Genomic DNA, 20,432 nt, shown 5'->3' with positions numbered 1-20,432 from the left:
TTAAGACACATACTATCTTCCATATGCTAGTGATTTTTCATTAGGGAGAATACTAGTCCTTTAATCTCTAGGCCAGCATTACATTTTTTCTTAAAGATTTTATTTATTTATTTGACAGAGACACAGTGAGAGAAGGAACACAAGCAGAGGGGTGGGAGAGGGAGAAGCAGACTTCCTGCTGAGCAGGGAGCCTGATGTGGGGCTCCATCCCAGGATGCTGGGATCATGACCTGAGCCGAAGGCAGACGCTTAACTGACTGAGCCACCTAGGCGCCCCCATTATTACATTTTTATACTATTAAAAAGGGTCCTAGTTTGCCAAGTACAGAAACACAGAATTACGTCATGTTAAAAGGATCAGAAGCTGATGAGAGTTGAAAAGTAAAGGTATGATAAGAGAGTTTCAGTTTTCTAGTACTGAGAAATCATCCTGTTGTTTGTTTTCTCGAGTTAAAAATCATACCTGTTTGAGTTACAGTTTACAGTCTGCCCAAGCTGCTGCTCGAACATCCGGCTAAGAGCAAGGGGTCCAAAACATGCTCCCCTGTGAATAGCCATTATTTAAAAATTCCCTTTGAGAGCATTTTCCTTATACGAAAGCTTTTAATATTTAGCCTGTTTAGCAATAGTAAGAAAAAATCATAAATATTTATACGCTGGCTCAAAATTTCAATCATTTGTTTCGAAAAATGTTGGCTTCTTTGTGCAACTTTTAGCAGAAAACCGAAGGTACACAAGTTTGCATGGGGAGAACGAGAGGTGTTCCGATCCTAACTCTGAGATGCACACAGACATGTCCTTGCATCCTTACTCAAGTATTTCTGCCTCTAAGAGAAATATGAAGACCTGTAGCCCACACGGTCTCAGGCTCTATGGGGTCCATGTTTCCATATGCTCTGACTAGGATTCGAGAATCAGGCGTGGGAAAATCAGTAGTCTGTCAATTCCCTCCATTGGTCTACAGATACCGCCTTCCTCCTTCCTGCAATTTCAGTTTTCTGGGTCCTCATTATTCCTGAATTTTGGATTCCCACAGATACCCAAGCTTTTAACTGTCATCTTTGACTCTAGAATGTCCTTAACCTTCTAATGTACTTGGTATGAAACCAGTGTTGTGGATAAATATGGGTTTTGAGGTCAGAGAGACCACGCTCTGCTGCTTACTAGCTGAGTGATGTGGGGAAGCCACTTCTCTTCCTTGTATCTCAGTCTCCTCACATGTAAAATGGTGAGAGCAACACTCACCTTTCAGGGTGGCTAGGGGTGAAATGAGGTAATGATGGTGTAGCAGCAGCCAGTGAAAATAACTGGGCATCAGAAGGCAAATGAGCACAACATCGCCACCACAACACTAGTCATTAAAGAGCACCACATACAGAGTGAGAGGCGCGATGGTCACAGCATTCAAAACCAGTTAGCACCCTAGTTAGTTAGGACGTGACAGTAAACTAGGCTACAGGGGGCTCTTCGGAGATAAATCCTAGTTTTGTAACCCATTCAGCCTCCAAATTAGTCTTGCATATCCTTCACTCTCTCAGACAGTAAAGACACAAGCAATGTAACAGAAAATGAATGATATACAAAAATCAACAGTCTCCAGAGTAGAGCCCAAGGCTGTGTGGACCTAGAAGCTAGTCACAGTAAGCAGATGCTATTATGGGAATCCACAGCCACTGACCACTAACATTGGGACACGGTCTCTTATTAAGGCCATCCATGTGCTGGTTTCCTGTAAATCCAAATTTTCAAATTCCGTCCCATAGTGACCTCTGTCTAAAAAGTCAGGGAATGGGGGGGGGGTGATGGAAAGAGGCTGGAAACAGTGGATGACAGCTATGAGGACTGAGACAAGAAGAAAGTAGTACTTAACCGTGAAGAAGAAATGGGTTCAAAGAGAAAAGGAAAAAGGCACGTGTGTCACCAAACAGATTTTGCTGAGTGCTCTGGGAACTGTGGTTACAGCAGTGAACAAATGTTAACGATGGGTTCTTTACACCAGACGTACTGCCAAGTTTGGTAAGAGGGACAGGAACAAAGGGACACACTACTGAAGTAAAAGTGCTCCATTTTGTGGACCTCAGTTGGAGGCCACCAAAAAGTACCCAACAGCTGTTGAGGGGAAAGCATTCTGTGGCTGCTGTTGCTTCTTTTTAAATAACTGTATGTTTATAGTCTTTTATTTTTAATCAATATTAATTAATTGAGAGAAAGAGAGAGGGAGAGCGCATGTGTATGCAGGGGGCGAGGCACAGGGAGAAGGAGAGAGAACCCCAAGTAGGCTCCATGCTCAGTATGGAGCTCAAACAAGGCTCTATCCCACGACACTGAGACCATGACCTGAGCTGAAACCAAGAGTTGGACACGCAACCAGCTGAGCCCCCATGGTGCCCCATACTCTGTGGCTTCCTAGAAAGGAAAGGCAGCAGCCTATGGAACTCTCCCAGAACTCAACAAGGATGACATATACCCTGGAGCCTCCCAGTCCTCTCACAGAAAGAAGTCATGAATGAAAGAGCTTTCTAACAAAATCCTTTTGGTATTCCGGTAATTAAACATCCCAAGCTGATGTCCTAGACCAACATGTCACACACCAAATGCCACTCCATGGTAATTTATCCCATGAGAAAGACACTGAAAATGAATATAAAATAACTCAGAAATGTAGCAGTCAATTCTGGTTTCTCGCAGATATTTCCCCCACAGCTCCCCAAATAAGGAAGCTGTGACCATCATGCTTGTTATTCTGTATATACAATAGAGCTCAATCTTGTTCCCTAGAAGGAACTGCTACCTTGCCTACTACCTAATATGCCGATTGGGCTTCTCATCGCTTGCTATTGGTAACAGTCCTCGCTTTTGTCAGTTTCCTACGGAGGCAGACACTAAATCGGATGCAAATTGCTTCCACAGAAATATGCACTTGAGAAAAAACTCAAGTGGATCTGCCTAGGACATTTCAAACACCTCCGTACAGCTGGTTGTCAATAGCTAGGAGTTCTTTCTTTGCAGTTATAAGCAGGAAACTTCCTGATGGTGACTGAGGAGTAAGAAAGACTCCAAGTGTCCATAATTCCTTGCTCTGTTTTGTTTTTTCTCTCTATCACTCAACGGACACATAAAACAGGCAAGGGCATATTCTCTCTCACATTCACGAGGAACTTGCATATAACTGAAGTTTAATGTATATAGTCTCATGACCATTTGGGAGCTTTTTCTCTAGAAGTATAGTATTGACCCACAAAATAAACAGGAAAGGGAGCAACTAAAAACAGCCACAGAAATTAAGAAATGCGTGTCAGATACAGTGACAAGGACTCTAAAATCTGTCAGACAGCTTACCAACTGATGGTTGAAAGCTAAAAGACAGAAACTGTAGTCTGACATAGTTAAATCTGCTTTCACTTAAGACTACAGTTAAGTATTGTGAACCATAACCTCCTGCAGAAAAACATAAACGGTCTTTACTTGCAAATTTTCCTTTTTTCCTCTACCGATTCCCATATGCTCCGAAATGCCTTTGCTCTAAACTTAATTCCCCAAGTTACACACACACATTCTCCACCTTTGACACAACTAGGAACATATGTAAATAAAATGCTGCTTACTCGGAGTGTCTTGGCAGTCGGGGAGGGAGATGCTGGGGGAGAATCAGACTGAGATTTCCTATTCCGAGTGAATTCTTTACTTCGGGTGTATAAAGAGGACATGGTTCCTCAGGATGGAGACAGACACTCAACAGCTGGATTCTTCACACAACGCTGGGAAACTGGCCCTGCAGGTTACCCTCCCAGAATCTCTCCTTTTGACTTGATGTGAGAAGACTTTGGATAGAACTAAATAAAGGATAAAAGCCACCCTGTAAATTATAGTCTTGCGCTCTGAACCAGTCCACAGTTAAACAGAGTCTGAGAAGCGTGTTCCATCAATATTTTCAGTCCAGCTTCAACCACAACTGCTCGGGACTGGTAGCTTACCATGCAGGGTACTGCGCTGAGCCACACCTTTTCTGCCTAGATCGAGTCCTTGATTCTCCCAAAAGGACACTTCTTGGTGAGACTTGCTCCCCAATAAAACCTGACTCTAGTTTCCCGATGACACCGGATTAAATCCCAGAGGAAAGACGACCTTGGATCCTGCCGGAGACGAGCCTGGGACGAATTACCGTCACTTTATCCAGAGGGAAGAAAGAGAAATCCTCTGGAAATCATGCTGTTTTTCCTTAGCTTGACTCCACTGGGCTGGAAGGGGTTTAGAACTGCCGTGATAATTCAGATTAAACAACTTAAAAAAACAAAAAACAAAAAACAAAACACAAATAAGGAACCAAGAGTTTATGAGAAGGAAGCAATCGGAGGAAGTCAAGTTTCCCGAAGTCCTCCCAGACGAAGCTGCTTTTACATATAAACACTCACAGTCATACACACATCTTTTCCCCTCCCCTCTTCTATTTTCTGACATTCCAAATCCCTATTCGCTCAGCGAGGAATGCTGGAGAAGAGCCAAGGGCAAAGATTCACTTTCAACTCAGAATTCGGGTTGCCACTTGCAGGAGGAAAAGAAAGCTGCCAGCTTCTAGGAATAAAGGGAGGCTCTCTGGGGACACTCTCAGGGGCGAACCCCACCAAACCTTCTGGTATCCACTATTTCAGTTAGAGTGAGCTGCAGTTTCAACGCTGATTTCTCCAAACAGTGAGCTAAATATGAGAATGGGGACTTTTCAACTTCTGGATCTCTTCAGTAACAAAGCCCTGACAGACACATCAGTCAGAGCACCTTCAGGCCCTTTATGTTTCATTTTAATGACATGTCATTCTGGCTGCACAAGGGAGCCCAGCAAACTGAAACTCTGGCCCACTGCAAAGGAAGCTCTTTGTACAGTAGAGACTTTAATGGCTGAGTCTCTGAGTATACAGCTTACCAGAGAGTTTTCCAAAATGCTGCAATCAGGGAAGAACAAGACAGGAAAGGGGCTCAGGTAAGGGGAAAGAAAGGGTCAGAAATGAAGAGAGAAAGCAGAGACAGGAGCGGAAACGCAAGACTACAGGACTGAGTTACCCACAGGCACAACTAAGAGTTAAAAAGAAAGGAATTTATTTTCTTAGTGTTGAAGGTTTTTGGATTTGGCCTTGAAACATCTCAAATTTAATCTTTTGCACTCTGTTGTCATCACTACCCTATCCAACATTTCTAGGCCAAATGCTTTCTAAGCCAGTGGGTTTAGCCCCAAAGTGACAACTCACTTGTCTCTGGGCTCTTGGAAACTCTATCCTGCCCTTCCTTTTCCTACACAAAATTTATACTTTTTCCTTCAAATCTTCCCAGCATGTCACTCTTTTTTCCTCTAATTATCTTGACATTTTCTTTATTCTTATGACAAATTTTGTGAAATTAAATGAAGGGAAGTGATCAGCTACTTGGGGGTTGGTCTGACAAGGGTTTATTAGAAGAGGTCTTAATTCATTCCCAATCTAAAAAAACTTAAGAAGACTGATTAATTCTACCACAAAACAGAACTATATTGTGTCTGAAAGGCCAATTATCTTGGGAATTCAGATCTATGAATCTTACATTTTAGATCCTACTTACACAATTAATCTCATCTGATAAGAGTGAGTTTTTCTCTATTACATCTCTTCACTTAGAAAAGAAATATTGATGTAAACCAAAATAGTAACAGTCCCATAACAAGCATGATTGTCTAGGGAAGGATTAGGAGGGATACTTTTTCACTTGGAAGAATGAAAGTCATCAAGTTACATTATTCCTCAAAGACATGGCAAGGGGTGCCTGGGTGGCTCAGTGGGTTAAAGCCTCTGACTTCGGCTCAGGTCATTATCCCAGGGTCCTGGGATTGAGCCCCACATCGGGCTCTCTGCTCAGCAGGGAGCCTGCTTCCCTTCTTCTCTTTCTGCCTGCCTCTGCCTACTTGTGATCTCCGCCTGTCAAATAAATAAATAAAATCTTAAAAAAAAAAAAAAAAGAAAAGACAGTCATGGCAAGAACAAGTCTGATCAGTCAGTTTCTGACCTGTTTCTGTAAGGTTTATACAGTGATTTCATTACTCCTTGGCAACTAAACAGGAAATGTAAAAGCCTACTACTCCCAACTATTATTCCTGTCTCTTTTTCTTTCTTTCTTGTGTCAACTTCTAGGCAGTGGTAAACTCTTTTATATTTTAAAGTGTTTTGGGGTACCTGGGTGGCTCAGTTGGTTCGGCGTCTGACTTCAGCATGGGTCATGATCCCAGAGTTCTGGGATCAATCCCCGAAAAGGGTTCCCTGCTTCTCCCTTTCCTGCAGCCCCTTCCCCCGACTCATGCTCTCTTGTTCACTCTCTGTCTCTCAAATAAAAACATAAAATCTTAGGGGAAAAAAGTGTTTTAACATACGTTATCTCACCTGATCTTCTCAACACCAAGAGGCAATAACCTGGTCTAGTTAGGGGATTGGCTTTATACAGGAGGGTTGAGCAAATAAACAAACATATTAAGGCTAATGGGGGCTAGGTTTCTCAATGTTGACGAAGGCAGGTATAAATAAGAGCAAAGGGAAACCTAGGATAAACCTTGTGATACGCAGGACTGAAGGTACCGGTGTGAACAAGTGATCTACAATATATACAGACATAAATAATGAAAGATGTAAGAATGTGGGGCACCTGGGTGGCTCCGTGGGTTAAGCCTCTGCCTTCAGCTCAGGTCATGATCTCAGGGTCCTGGGATCAAGCCCCACATTGAGCTCTCTGCTCAGCAGAGAACCTGCTTCCCTCCCTCTCTCTGCCTGCCTCTGTGCCTACCTGTGATCTCTCTCCCTCTGTCAAATAAATAAATAAAAATCTTAAAAAAAAATACGCAAGGATGTGTGTGTGCATATGTGTCTAAGTAAATGCATCTATATGTGTATTTCCTTCCTCTGTGCACTGAGACATGTGGGAAGACTGACACTCTAGCAGCATTTTGCACATCTAGTGCCCAGATCGTTGTTTCTACATGCCACTCTCCATTAGGAATGGGGCTCCCTGGAGAAATGACTTAATTCCAGAGTTGGCGCAGGGATAGAAAATGAGCCTGGGTCTCTTGTGTCAGAAAGTAAGGAAGCACTTTACAATAATGGGAACATGACCAAAGGACACGGAGACCTGCTTAAAAAGCCAAACCTGGGGGCACCTGGGTGGCTTCGTTGTTAAGCATGTGCCTTCAGCTCAGGTTATGATCCCAGGATCCTGGGATCGAGCCCCACATTGGGCTCCCTCCTAGGCAGGAAGCCTGTTTCTCCCTCTCCCACTCTCCCTGCTTGTGTTCCTGCTCTCACTCTCTCTCTCTCTCTCTCAAGAAAATAAAAATCTTAAAAAAAAAAAAAAAAAAGCCAAACCTGAAACAATCTGAGCATCAAAATAAATAATAGTAGTGAGAAGTTACAACCCACTGAACAAAATAGGAACCCATGAGCACACATTAATATAAATAAATGAATGATAAAAAGAAAGGAGGACAGAAAGTTCTTCCTTACAATAGAATGCCTACTAATAAATGGAGAAGTAGTAATGAAATTAGAAAAATGACCATTCTGCAAAATCAATCCAAGAAAGAACATAGTGGATACCAAAGATAGATAAATATAGGATGAGGAACTAGATTTTACACAATCTCACAGTATCGCCTCATAAAATATTTATTAATCACAAAGGAGGAAAAGGGAGCTTTACTGTGGAGAAACCTAGCGGACACTACCTTAATCAGGTGACCAAAGCTCAGCACTGCCAGTAGTTGGACAAATTGTTAGAGCACAATGAGCAGAGCAAAGGATCACTTTTGTGACACGGTAAAAAAGGCATAAATTGGGTATACTTACGAGGAACCACTGGGCCCAAATTGAAGGACATACATGACAGGCCTGTTATCTTAAAAAATACCAAGGTTGGGGTGCCTGGGTGGCTCAGTCAGTTAAGAGTCTGCCTTCAGGGTCCTGGGATCACGCCCCTGTGTTGTACTCCCCACTCAGCAGGGAGACTGCTTTTCCCTCTCCCTTTCCCCCTGCTTGTGTGCTTTCACTTTCTGTCAAATAAATAAATAAAATCTTTAAAACAAAACAAAACAAAACCCCAAAAACAACATCATGAAAGGCAAGGGAAAGATCAAACTAGAGAGACATGAGAATCAGGTCTAATGTGTGATCCTGTACTGGATCCTTCTGCTACAGAGAACATCATTGGGACAAGTGGAGAAATTTGAATGTGGTTTCTGGGTGAAGAATATATAAGGGTTTTGGACTATTTTTTAAAAAGATTTTATTTATTTGAGAGAGAGAGAGAGCGAACGAGCAAGCACGAGAGGGGAAGGAGCAGAGGGACAAGCAGACTCCAGGCTGAGCAGGGAGCTTGACACAGGGCTCCTTCCCAGGATCACAAATGAACTGAAGTCAGACGCTTAATCGACCAAGCCAGCCAGGTGCTCCTGTACTATTCTTTTTTTCTTTTTTAAATTAATTAATTTTATTTTTTAAAGGATTTTATTTATTTGAGAGAGAGAGAGATCACAAGTAGGCAGAGAGGCAGGCAGAGAGAGAGGGGGAAACAGGCTCCCTGCCAAGCAGAGCACCCGATGCGGGGCTCGATCCCAGGACCTCAAGATTACGACCTGAGCCAAAGGCAGAGGCTCAACCCACTGAGCCACCCCGGCACCCCCCGCCCCTGTATTATTCTTAAAATATTTCGGTAAGTTTGAAATTGTTTCAAAATAAAAAGTTAAAAAATACCCACCCAGTGCTTTCGTATTATGAGGGTGGGAAATGGGGGCAAATGAGGTAACGTCTTTTAACTCCAAAGAACTTTCTTTTTTTTTTTTTTTAAAGATTTTATTTATTTATTTGACAGATGGAGATTACAAGTAGGCAGAGAGGCAGGCAGACAGAGAGGAGGGAAGCAGACTCCCTGCTGAGCAGAGAGCCCGATGCGGGGCTTGATCCCAGAACCCTGAGATCATGACCTGAGCCTAAGGCAGAGGCTTAACCCACTGAGCCACCCAGGCGCCCCTCTCCAAAGAACTTCCAAAACACAGTCTCTCATTACAGATATAATTAAGATTTTGCATTCACCAAAGAACTGGATTTGTTAATGGCAGTAAGCAATCACTTGGGCTAAAGCACAATGAACTAAGTGAGATTCATTACGTGACCATGAATCAATCAACTTAGTGGTTCACAAACCAGATCAATAAAAAGTGAAACAGAGGGGTGCCTGGGTGGCTCAGTGGGCTAAGGCCTCTGCCTTCGGCTCGGGTAGTGATCCCAGGGTCCTAGGACTGAGTCCCACATCAGGCTCTCTGCTCAGCAGGGAGCCTGCTTCCCTTTCTCTCTCTCTACCTGCCTCTCTGCCTACTTGTGATCTCTGCTTGTCAAATAAATAAATAAAATCTTAAAAAAAAAAAAGTGAAAAAGAATAGCAAATGCCAGAGTATATTACACATGGAGTAAGGGTATGCTTTCATGGAACCATTGTTTCTGTTAGACAGAATACATCTATACGTATCCTGGATCACAGTGTAAAATGGATTTCTTACTGTGGGTCATGGTCAAAAAGTCTGAAAGCAAAGAACAAAGAGCCAGTACAAGTCCTTCACTGGGGAGAAGCCAAAGAGTAGTTTCTACTCTGGTATGATAGGACTCTCATTGTTGAGTTATCAAACTGGCAAAAGATATGTGCTTTGAACTCAATTTGACCCAATATTATATTGCTTGATCAGTAAAATCTGAAAATACTACAAGAAGTCACTACTTACTAAATAAAATTTTCTTTTTTGGTGGGATTTGGTGGACAAACACCAGAGAATGATTTCATTATGGCTGATAAATTTCCCAGAAACATCTCTAGTGTCAGACTGTCAGAGTTTCACCTTACAAACACTAAGACTACCCAAATGCACCCTGCAAATCCTCTGTGTGGTCTAAGGCACGAATGGAGATTCCTTGAATGTCACTGAAGGGCTTTAACTAAAGGAATCAGTACACCCCTGATTATCATCTCAAACAGGTATGCTTGGAATTCCAACTTTTTTTTTTTTTCCTAGTTGAAGGACTCAGATTCCCCCCTTTCCCCAATAAACCGATAATTCAAGATCAACAGTGTTCATTACCATATGAACAGGGAGACTGTAGTTAGAATTTGTTAAGCATATTACATTTTGGGTATTAAACATGGTATTATTAAGTTCACAGAAAAAAAAAACATTTTAGATACTCTGCTTGTTGTATTTGTTCTTCCACACAGACTAGGAGCCTATAGAAGGGGTCCTGATGTTTACCCAGGAGAGATTAAAAATATATATTTTTTTAAACTTCATCTGGTAAAGATTTTGAATAGGGCAAGGACTAAGAGTATATAAGGACAGAGAGAATGTGAAGACACAGGTGAGACAATAGCCAGCTAGAAAGAACATAATTTGCTCTTTGGTTCAGAGCCAAACTAGTTTTTTAAAATTCCTGAGGGCACAGTAGACAAACGTAAATGGATGTGAATTGGAAGGGCGTGGATACACCTGCAAATTATGTATCAACTACGAACAACTGCTTAAAGTAAACCTCATAATTCTTTTTTTTTTTAAGATTTTATTTATTTATTTGATAGGGTAGGCAGGGAGGCAGGCAGAGAGAGAGGAGGAAGCAGGCTCCTCTCGGAGCAGAGAGCCCGATGCGGGGCTCAATCCCAGGATCCTGGGATCATGACCTGAGCTGAAGGAAGAGGCTTTAACCCACCGAGCGACCCAGACGCCCCTAGACCTCATAATTCTATTAGATTGTAAAACCCACAGAGGCTTTATTTTATCATTGAAAAACTAATCTCTTAGAACTAGTCACTTTTAAAATGAAAATGATCTCTGAGTGGTTTCACAATCTCAAATGGTCCCTATCTATACCTTCCAAGCTCTTTTGTTAAAAAAAGGAAATACAGTAACAGAATTAAGTTCTGAAGTGCTTCTGGCGAAGGGGATGACCTATTAGCACTTGTGAATATCAGATTTGAGCCTGAACTATGAGATGTTTAAGTCAATAAATAAATGTTGTATGACTATAGTCAGAAACATCAGGCCTAGATTTTACTGATGGGGTCCCACACCTGAAACTCAATCATTTAGAACTTTAATCTCTAAAATTCTATTTTTGGCATAGTGCCAAAAGAATCCTTTCCCATCACCCATTTCATCAGATGTAGTAAAAGTAGGGGGCGCCTGGGTGGCTTAGTCAGTTAAGTGTCTGCCTTTGGCTCAGGTAATAATCCCAGGGTCCTGGGATTGAGCCTCGTGGCAGGCTCCCCGCTCTGCAGGGAGTCTGCTTTTCTCTCTCCCTTTGCCCCTCCCCCTGCTTGTGATCTCTCCCTCTCTCTCAAATAAACAAAATCTTAAAAAAAAAAAAAAAAAGAAAAAAAAAGCATAGGAAAGTTCCTCTTGGAAGGTAAGCATGGCTTCCAAACCACAAGGTCTTCAAAGCTTAAAGGACATTGTTAAATTGGCAGACATTACCTAGTCTTCCAAAAAAATTTTTATGCTGGTTTCAGCAAATCAATTTTTTTTTTGGTAGCTTAGTTTATAAACTTCTAAGTAGCCACAATATACAGTATTTCATTTATTTATTTTTTTTAAAAGATTTTATTTATTTAACAGAGAGAGAGAGAGATCACAAGTAGGCAGAGAGGCAGGCAGAGAGAGGGGGGAGGTAGGCTCCCCGCAGAGCAGAGAGCCCAATGCGGGGCTCAATCCCAGGACCCTGAGATCATGACCTGAGATGAAGGCAGAGGCTTTAACCCACTGAGCCACCCAGGTGCCCATTATACAGTATTTTAGTTTAGATTTAGGGAACAAGGTAATGAGTCAAATATTAACAATTAAGAACTATAAATAGTTTAAGATCCCTGTTCCTCCTTTTGGAACTAAGAGTTTAAAATAGAGCAATCATTTCAGCACCATTTATGAATATAAGGGCCAAAGAAAATATATTATTTATTTACTTACTTATTTTTAAAAGATTTTATTTATTTATTTATTTGTCAGAGAGGGAGAGAGAGAGGGCACAAGCAGGAGGATCGGCAGGCAGAGGGAGAAGCAGGCTCCCCACTGAGCAGGGAGCCTGATGCAGGACTCCATCCCAATCATGACCTGAGCAGAACACAGACACTTAACCGATTTAGCTACCCTGGTATCCTGAAAAAAAATTTTTTTTAAGATTTTATTTATTCATTTGACAGAGAGAGATCACAAGTAGGCAGAGAGGCAGGCAGAGAGAGAGAGAGGAGGAAGCAGGCTCCCCGCCAAGCAGAGAGCCTGATGTGGGACCTGATCCCAGGACCCCGAGACTATGACCTGAACCGAAGACAGAGGCCCAACCCACTGAGCCACCCAGGCGCCCCTGAAAACATTTTTATTTTTAATCATCAACTGATACTTTTCTTCCACCAATCTATCTAATACTATTAAGTACTTACTCCATGCAAGGTATTATTAGGGTTATATAAAGTTCTTTAAGACACGACTGTTATCTTCAAAGAGATTACAGGAAATCTCAAGATTTACATAATGGCAAAGTGAGGGCCCCATACTGCTAAAATTAATAATTAGCACCACAATGAGCTATCACCTCACACCAGTCAGAATGGCTATTATAGAAAAAACAAGAAATAACAAGTGTTGGTGAGAACGTGAAGAAACGGGAATCCTCGTGCCTGTTGGTGGGAATGTGAACTAGTACAGCTACTATGGAAAACACTACAGAGGTTTCTCAAAAACCTAGAAATAAAAATACTATATGCCATAAAAAAGAATGAACTCTTGTCATTCGTTATAACATGGATGGACCTAGAGGGTATTATGCTTAGTGAAATAAGTCAAACATAGACAAATACTGTACGATTTCACTTACATGTGGAATTTAAAAAACACAACAACAAAAAAACAGAACAGATTTATAAATACAGAGAACAAGATGACGGTTGCCAGAAGAGAGGGGGTTGGGGGGTAGCCAAAACAGGTGAAAGGGATTAAGAGGTACAAACTTCCAGTTATGAAATAAGTCACTGAGATGAAAAGTACAGCATCAGGCATGTAGTCAGTAATACTGTAATAACTTTGTATGGTGACAGATGGTGACTATACTCACTGTGGCATGGCCTGATGTATTGTCAAATCACTATGCTGTACACTTGAAACTAATATAACACTGTAGGTGAATGATACTTCAATTAAAAAAAAAAAAAAAGAGAGAGAACTGTAAGGGCACCTGGGTGGCTCAGTGGGTTGAGTGATCAGTCGACTCTTGGTTTCGGCTGAGGTCAGGACCTCGGGATCCCGCGATCGAGCCCTGCATCAGGCTCTGCACTCAGAAGAGTTTGTTTCTCTCTCTCTCTCTCTTTTTTTGTCTCTTCTTCTCCCTCTGCCCCTCCCTCGATCTGGCACTCTCAAAATAAATAAATCTTTAGAAAAAAAAAACAAAAACAAACTGTAAACATAAAAAACAAAAGTCAAAAAACCCAATCAAGCCCTACTCTTCCATATGATCTCAGTGTAATATCTAATTTCACACTGAACAAATAAGCTGTTTCTGAAGGCGACCATCACCAGCACGCAGTCAAGTCAGAAGAGCAGTGAGAGTGAGAGCGGTGCACTTACTCCTCCATTGTTGTTCTGACTACTGGGCACCTGGAGGGGCCACAAGCATTACTTGGGGGAAAAGGGATATATGAGAAGTTCTGAAGGGAACAGGAAGTTCTTTGTCACATAACTCCTTTGTCCTTCCATTTTCCCATCTTTTTTTTTTTTTTTTTTAAAGATTTTATTTATTTATTTGATAGAGAGATCACAAGCAGGCAGAGAGGCAGGCAGAGAGAGAGGAGGAAGCAGGCTCCCTGCTGAGCAGAGAGCCCGATGCGGGGCTCGATCCCAGGACTCCGAGATCATGACCTGAGCCGAAGGCAGCGGCTTAACCCACTGAGCCACCCAGGCGCCCCCCATTTTCCCATCTTAATCCTCATTTTTAATTTATGTGATATGAAAATCTTCCCCCTTCTTTGAGGATGGGGAAGATGGACGATGGTAACTCATGTTTAATGATTCTTTCTGCGGAGATGCTCTTGAGTGAGGCAGACATATTAGGGATTTTACTGTGAAATGACTCTCTTACCCTCAACTTCTCCTTTGAAACAAATCACTGCAGAGTGAAGAGTCAGTCGGTCTTCATTACAATATAAGGAAATAAAGAGCAGAAGGAAGTCATGCAATTCTTTCCATTTAATAAAGAGCTTTTGACATGTGTTCTTTATGAAAAAGCAATAAAAGCTAAAAATCAGACCAACAAAACACAACCACTAAAAGGCTTGTGTATAGTCTGGCGGGTTGCAGAGGAAAGGAGCAGAAGATACTGCCATTTTGAGGTACAAGGTAGGAACATAGAAGCAAAGTGAGATAAGACCTACAAGTTGTCCAGCATGGAGTTTACTGGTTTTTATTCGTCTACAGCACATTTCCCATGTTGCTTTCATACACGTAAATAATGTCCCAGTGTTATAAAAGTTTAAATCCCAGAAACTCACTTAAGGGTAAGGGATTATTACAGATCCTTTAAGAAACCTGTCCCAAAATTAGTTTGTAGGTTTAGTGTTTTGCAATTAAGTTGAAACTGAGTAACAGAAAAAGACAAAGAGAAGTGAGAAGCTACCTCCTTTTTCGTGTGAATTAACTTATGTAGTTTTTCCTCTATTCACACTTTCTTTGTAGGCCGTATCTGATAGCAACAGCAGTTCAGTAAAGTTAGGTGGGGCAACTCAGAACGTGAGCGGAGGTTTTTTCCAAGGGTAGCGGTGGGTGTGGGGGCAATTTTCCCTTAGGGGCATGTGCAAACATGTGGGGACACTGGCTCTCACAGTGACTGCAGGGTGCTATCAGCATTTAGCAGGCCAGGGGCAGGGATCCTGAATGTACCCTGCTCTGCTCCAGACAGAGCCACACGAGGAAGGAGTAACTACTGTCAAAATGCTCACAATACCCTGATCAGTCAAAATGTTTTAACTGATCAGAAGTACTAACAGAGCAAATTAAATCTTTTTTGATTAGCTTAAAAGTAGCCCAAAGGGTGCTCTCTGGTTACACGGCTGGTTAAACTCTAAATACTTAAAACTGTAACTTATGTAAACCTTTTGTTGAAACTATAAATACTCAGTAAAGAGTTGTTTTATTTTTTTATTTGTATTTTTTATTTTTTGAGAGAGAGAGAGAGAGAGAGAGTATGCACCCTGGTTGGGGTGGGAGGTGGGTAGGGAATGGGGAGAGGGAGAGAGAGTCTAAAGCAGGCTCCATGCCCAGTGCAGAGCCCAATTTGGGGCTCAATCCCATGACCCTAAGACCATGACCTGAGCCACAAAGAGCCAGTGACTTAATCGACTATCCCATCCAGTGCCCCAAGAGTTGTTTTAAAAAGTTGTTTATCTTAATACAGTTACTTAAAAAAGTCAAGGAAAGGGGTTGCCTGGGTGGCTTAGTCGGTTAAGTGTCTGCCTTCAGCTCAGGTCATGATCCCAGGATCCTGGGATAGAGCCCCCACATCAGGCTCCCTGCTCAGCAGGGAGTCTGCTTTTCCCTCTCCCTCTGCCTTTCCCCCTGCTCATGTGTGCACCCTCTCAAATAAATGGATAAAATTAAAAAAAAAATCAAGGAAAATGATGCTGTATACTACATTTTTTTATAATACCCTAATATACTTAATTATATTTTAGAATAGTCTTTAAAATAAATTTGTTTGGTGCATAAAGATATGTTTGATATTTATGTTGTGCTTATAATCTGTATATCAGGCAAAATGTACTACCATCTGGTGGCAACATGCCTTAAACTAAGCCTCAGTATTTGGCGATAATGAGTTTCTTGGTGATAATGAGTTTCTTGACAATGTAAACTACAACTTAAAAACAAATTATAAACACAAAGGTTCAGAAATTCTACCTTAAGTTCAAGTTTTTTAACTGTCATCAGCCTGATTTATTATTTTTTGTAATGTTTTGGTAACTTTCTTTACAGCCTGTAAATTTGTCTGAATCCTCCATCAGGTGGTAAGAAAAGGAACAATATTTCCCATCATTAGGGATGGCAGAGTTTTAAGGAAAAAGGTCATTACTAAGAAAAGCAATCTATGTGTGGTTCATGTAGAAATTTTAAATCTCTCATAACTGTGAATTTATAGTTGGTTGAGATATAAAATCTGCTCCACTCATCTAGGTTTACTAAGACTACTACTCCGTAGCATTAAAATGTAGTTAGAAACTCAACACTTGGGATGCCTGGGTGGCTCAGTGGGTTAAGCCTCTGCCTGCGGCCAGCCCAGGTCATGATCTCAAGGTCCTGGGATGGAGCTCCACTTTGGGCTCTCTGCTCAGCAGGGAGCCTGCTTCTCCAGCTCTTTCTCTGCCTGCTGCTCTACCTGCTTGTGATCTCTGTCAAATAAATAAAATCTTTAAAAAAAAAAAAAGAGTAACTCAACACTTAATTTTCTTATGATAGTACAGATCCTGGAAAAGCCACGAAGGAAGCTTCCTAGTCTACAACGAACTGGCACGCACCTTTCTGCTTTGCAGGTACTGCTGACAGACACAGCGTCAATGGGCATCCATATGCTTTATGAGCTGTCTGTGTGCCGTGTATATATGCTCTTTGTTCATGCTCTCCGCTAAAAATACTTCAAAATAGTTGGAAATGGAAGATGCCATTGCACTGCTATAGGTTTAGTTTCTAATGCCCTCATTTCTCTTAGGCTCAAATTATTTTCTTCTGTGCCAAGTGAATCCTCTCCATATCCAATTTTTCCTTTCTCTGCCTTTCTCATTTCCACTGGACCTAAGTTTGCCCCTTCACCAGGGATCTGCCAGAGGAAGTTTAAGCTTTGGTTCTGGTTAAAAAGTACAGCTATAACTCTGAAGAGGACATAAAAGTTTCTTCCTATACCTAAGGGTACAAGAGATTAAAAAAAAAAGCCATTCATTACAGAGAAAAAGTTGAAAGATAAAACACTTCATAGGGAGAGTACTATTTTTTGTCCAAATTATTTTTGCCCATGGCAGGTAAAGAACAGTCTATGTACTGTTTAATAAGAAATCCATTTCAAACTCCCACACCATAACATCATTCAGAAACACGGCTCCTTTAGTCAGCCATGGTTTGGGGATTGGGGGGGACAATTCCCAGGGTACTCAAGTTAATGGTCCTGTCAACCCCGTCATTCCCACATTGCAATGCCAATGTAATTCCACATAAACACAATTATGTGGAGGCAAACACTGCTGTAGAGTATAAATATAATGCTATGTATGCATTTCTCCGAGAAACACAACATATAACGCTCATGAGGCATGGCAATGTTTGTAGCACAGAGGACCAAAGTGGGGATCAAATTAATTAGATTCCTAGAGTGTGTTGCTTAGCATGCAATTCCAGAAAGAACTAAGCTCCATGATGACTGACTGACTGACTGGCATATATAGAACCAAATATTGCTTTGAGCACAAAGGGCATGTAAGAACTAATATTTGAGTGCGCTGGGCACTGTTCTAATCAGTTTGTTAGATGCTGCATGTAATGTTACTATCTGGGCTAGTCAATTTGGGTGGTGATAATAATGCATTATTGGAGTTAAGGTCATAGTCTCTATATGTTTAGTTAACACATATTTAAACAAACAAACTAAAAAATAAAATTACCTTTTCCATAACAGACTACTGGTGACCTAGGTATCTTACAAATGTATACCACTGGTCCTAATATAAACCGAGAGTATACAATACTTATCATTAAAACTGGAATCAAAACTCTAAGAGCAAAGCAAATCTGTTTTTTAAAAATATTTTATTTATTTATTTGAGAGAGAGAGAAAGAGAGAGAGAGAGAGCAAAAGGGGGTAGGGGCAGAGGCAGAGACTCTCAAGACTGTGTGGAACACAGAGCCTTACACAGGGCTCGACCTCAAGACCCTGAGACTTCGACCTGAGCCAAAACCAAGAGTCAGATGCGCAACCTACTGCACCAGCAGGCGTCCGGAAAGCGAATCTATTTTTAACCACCCAGAAGGATGATCACAAAGTCTGATGGTCCAACCAGAGAAACCTGTACCACCTAGATATAGTCATATCATATCTTGTTACATTTTAAATATTCTGAGTACAGCAGATACACAATGTTACACATTTCAGTTGTATAACATAGTGATTTGACAAGTTTATACTTTATGCTATGTTCACCACAAGTGTAGCCACCATCTGTCCTCATGCATCACTATTACAGTTTCATAGACTATATCCTTTATGCTGTGCCTTTTATTCCCACGGCATAGTCCATTCGTAACTGAGAGCCTTATCTTCTAACCCTTTCCCTTCTGGCAACTGTTGGTTTGTTCTTGGTATTTATGGATCTGATTCTGCTTTCTATTTTTTATTCATTTGGTTTTTTGTTTTGTTTTCTTAGATTCTACGAATGAGTGAAACCACATGGTATTTGTCTTTCATCTCAGTCTGACTTATTTCACTTAGCATAATACCCTCTAGGTCCAATTCATGTTATTTCCAATGGCAGAAGCTCATCTTTTCTTATGGATGCGTAATATTCCATGGCATGTGTATATGTATATACACACACACACATATATATACACAAGCACACACACTCACATCTTCCTCATCTGTTCATCAATTGATGGACACTTAGGCTGCTTCCATACCTTGGCTGTTGTAAATAATGCTGCAATAAACATGGGGTGCGTATATCTTTTCCAATGAGTTTTGTTTTTTGGTTTTTTTTTTTTGGTAAATACCCCAATAGCAGAATTACTGAATCATATGGTATTTCTATTTTTAATTTTTTGAGGAACTTCCACAGTTTTCCAAAGGGGCTGTACCAACTAACATCCTCATCAATAGTGTGTAAGTGTTTCCTTCCTCTCTATATCCTTGCGAACACTTGCTATTTCCTGTGTTTCGCATTTTAGCCATTCTAACAGGTGTAAGGGGGTATCTCATTATGGTTTTGATTTGCATTTCCCTGATGATTAGTACTGCTGAACATCTTTTCCTGTGTCTGTTGGCCATCTTTGGAAAAATGTCTATTCTGGTCCTCTGACCATTTTTTACTCTGATTTGTGTGTGTGTGTATGTATGTTGAGTTGTATAAGTTCTTTAAATATTTTGGATATTAAGCTGATTTTGGATATATCACATTTGCAAGCATCACCCACTCAGTGCGTTGTCCTTTTGTTTTGTTGATGGTTTCCTTTGCTGTGCAAAAAGCTTTTTATTTTGATGTAGTCCAAATTGATTATTTTTACTTTTGTTTACCTTGCTTTTGGAGACATATCTAGACATATCATTATGGCCAAGTCAGAGAAATTACTGCCTGTGTTACTTCTACAATTTTTATGGTTTAGATCTCACGTTTAGGTTTTTAATCCATTCTAATTAGTCAAATATCCATATTGTTCCAGTCCTTAGTCCTCTTTTTTTTTCTTTTAAGTGTTTACTTATTTATTTATTTATTTGTCAAAGAGAGAGAGAGAGAGACCACGCACAAGCAAGGGGGTGGGCAGTAGGCAGAGGGAGAGCAAGGAGCCCGATGCAGAACTCGATCTCAGGACCCTGGGATCATGACCTGAGCAGAAGGCAGATGCTTAACCAACTAAGCCACCTAGGCATCCCTTTAGTCCTTTCCATCATGTCCTATGGTCTGATGGCTTTAAATACCATCTGCCCTCTATATGCTCCAAAGATGCAACAGCTCTGTCATTTTTCCAGCTGGATATCTAATAGTTATCTTAAATTTAACATATCTTAAAACTGGATTCCTGATTTTCCTCCCCAACCTTCAACACCTGCAGACTTTCCCATGTCAATTGACAGCAACTCTATCTTTTTCAATTCCTCAGGCCAATAGACCTTGGAGTCATCCAAGACTCCTCTTTCCCTTACATTCCACAGATCCAGAACATATCCACCCTCAACACCTCTACCACTGCCACATGATCCAAGTTCCCATCATTTTTCTTGCCTGGATTACCATAAAAGTCCCTCAGCTTCTACTCTTGTCTCAAGTCTAATCTCAATGTAGCAGCTAGAATTCTTTTAAAACTTAAGTCAGATCATGTCACTTCTCTACTCAAAATCCTGCAAAGGCTCTTCATTTTATTCAGAGTAAAAACAAAGGTTTACAACATCCTATACCTACATGATCTGATTCTCTTTCCTACAATTCTCCTCTATAATTTCTTGTATGTACCAGAACTTGCCCACCCCATGGCCTTTGCTCTAGCTGTTTCCCCTGCCAGGAACATTCTTTCTCCAGATATCTTTGTGTTAACTCTCTCACCTTCAAATCTTTGTTCAAATCTTAGTCAACAAGGTTTACTCAGGCAACCTACCTGGTAC

The 20,432-nt window shown here is 41.1% G+C and overlaps 1 protein-coding gene across 10 annotated transcripts in view; it reads right to left on the bottom strand.

The window, feature by feature from the left end:
* Positions 1-20,432, bottom strand: part of PPP1R12B (protein phosphatase 1 regulatory subunit 12B) — a 211,291-nt gene that overhangs the window by 36,079 nt on the left and 154,780 nt on the right. Inside the window, exon 1 of one of the 10 annotated variants that reach the window (XM_032878283.1) lies at positions 3,606-4,398. The exons of the other annotated variants lie outside the window; for them this stretch is intronic. Coding sequence (XP_032734174.1) covers positions 3,606-3,707 — 102 coding nt within the window. The 5' untranslated portion in view covers positions 3,708-4,398. Of the gene's footprint in view, positions 1-3,605; positions 4,399-20,432 lie in introns of those variants that run through there. 10 annotated transcript variants of the gene reach the window in all.

Source organism: Lontra canadensis, unplaced genomic scaffold (genome assembly GCF_010015895.1).
Source record: "Lontra canadensis isolate GAN:19392208 unplaced genomic scaffold, GSC_riverotter_1.0 scaffold63, whole genome shotgun sequence".
NCBI classification, from domain to species: domain Eukaryota; kingdom Metazoa; phylum Chordata; class Mammalia; order Carnivora; family Mustelidae; genus Lontra; species Lontra canadensis.
This window is presented reverse-complemented; position numbering and strand designations above follow the sequence as displayed.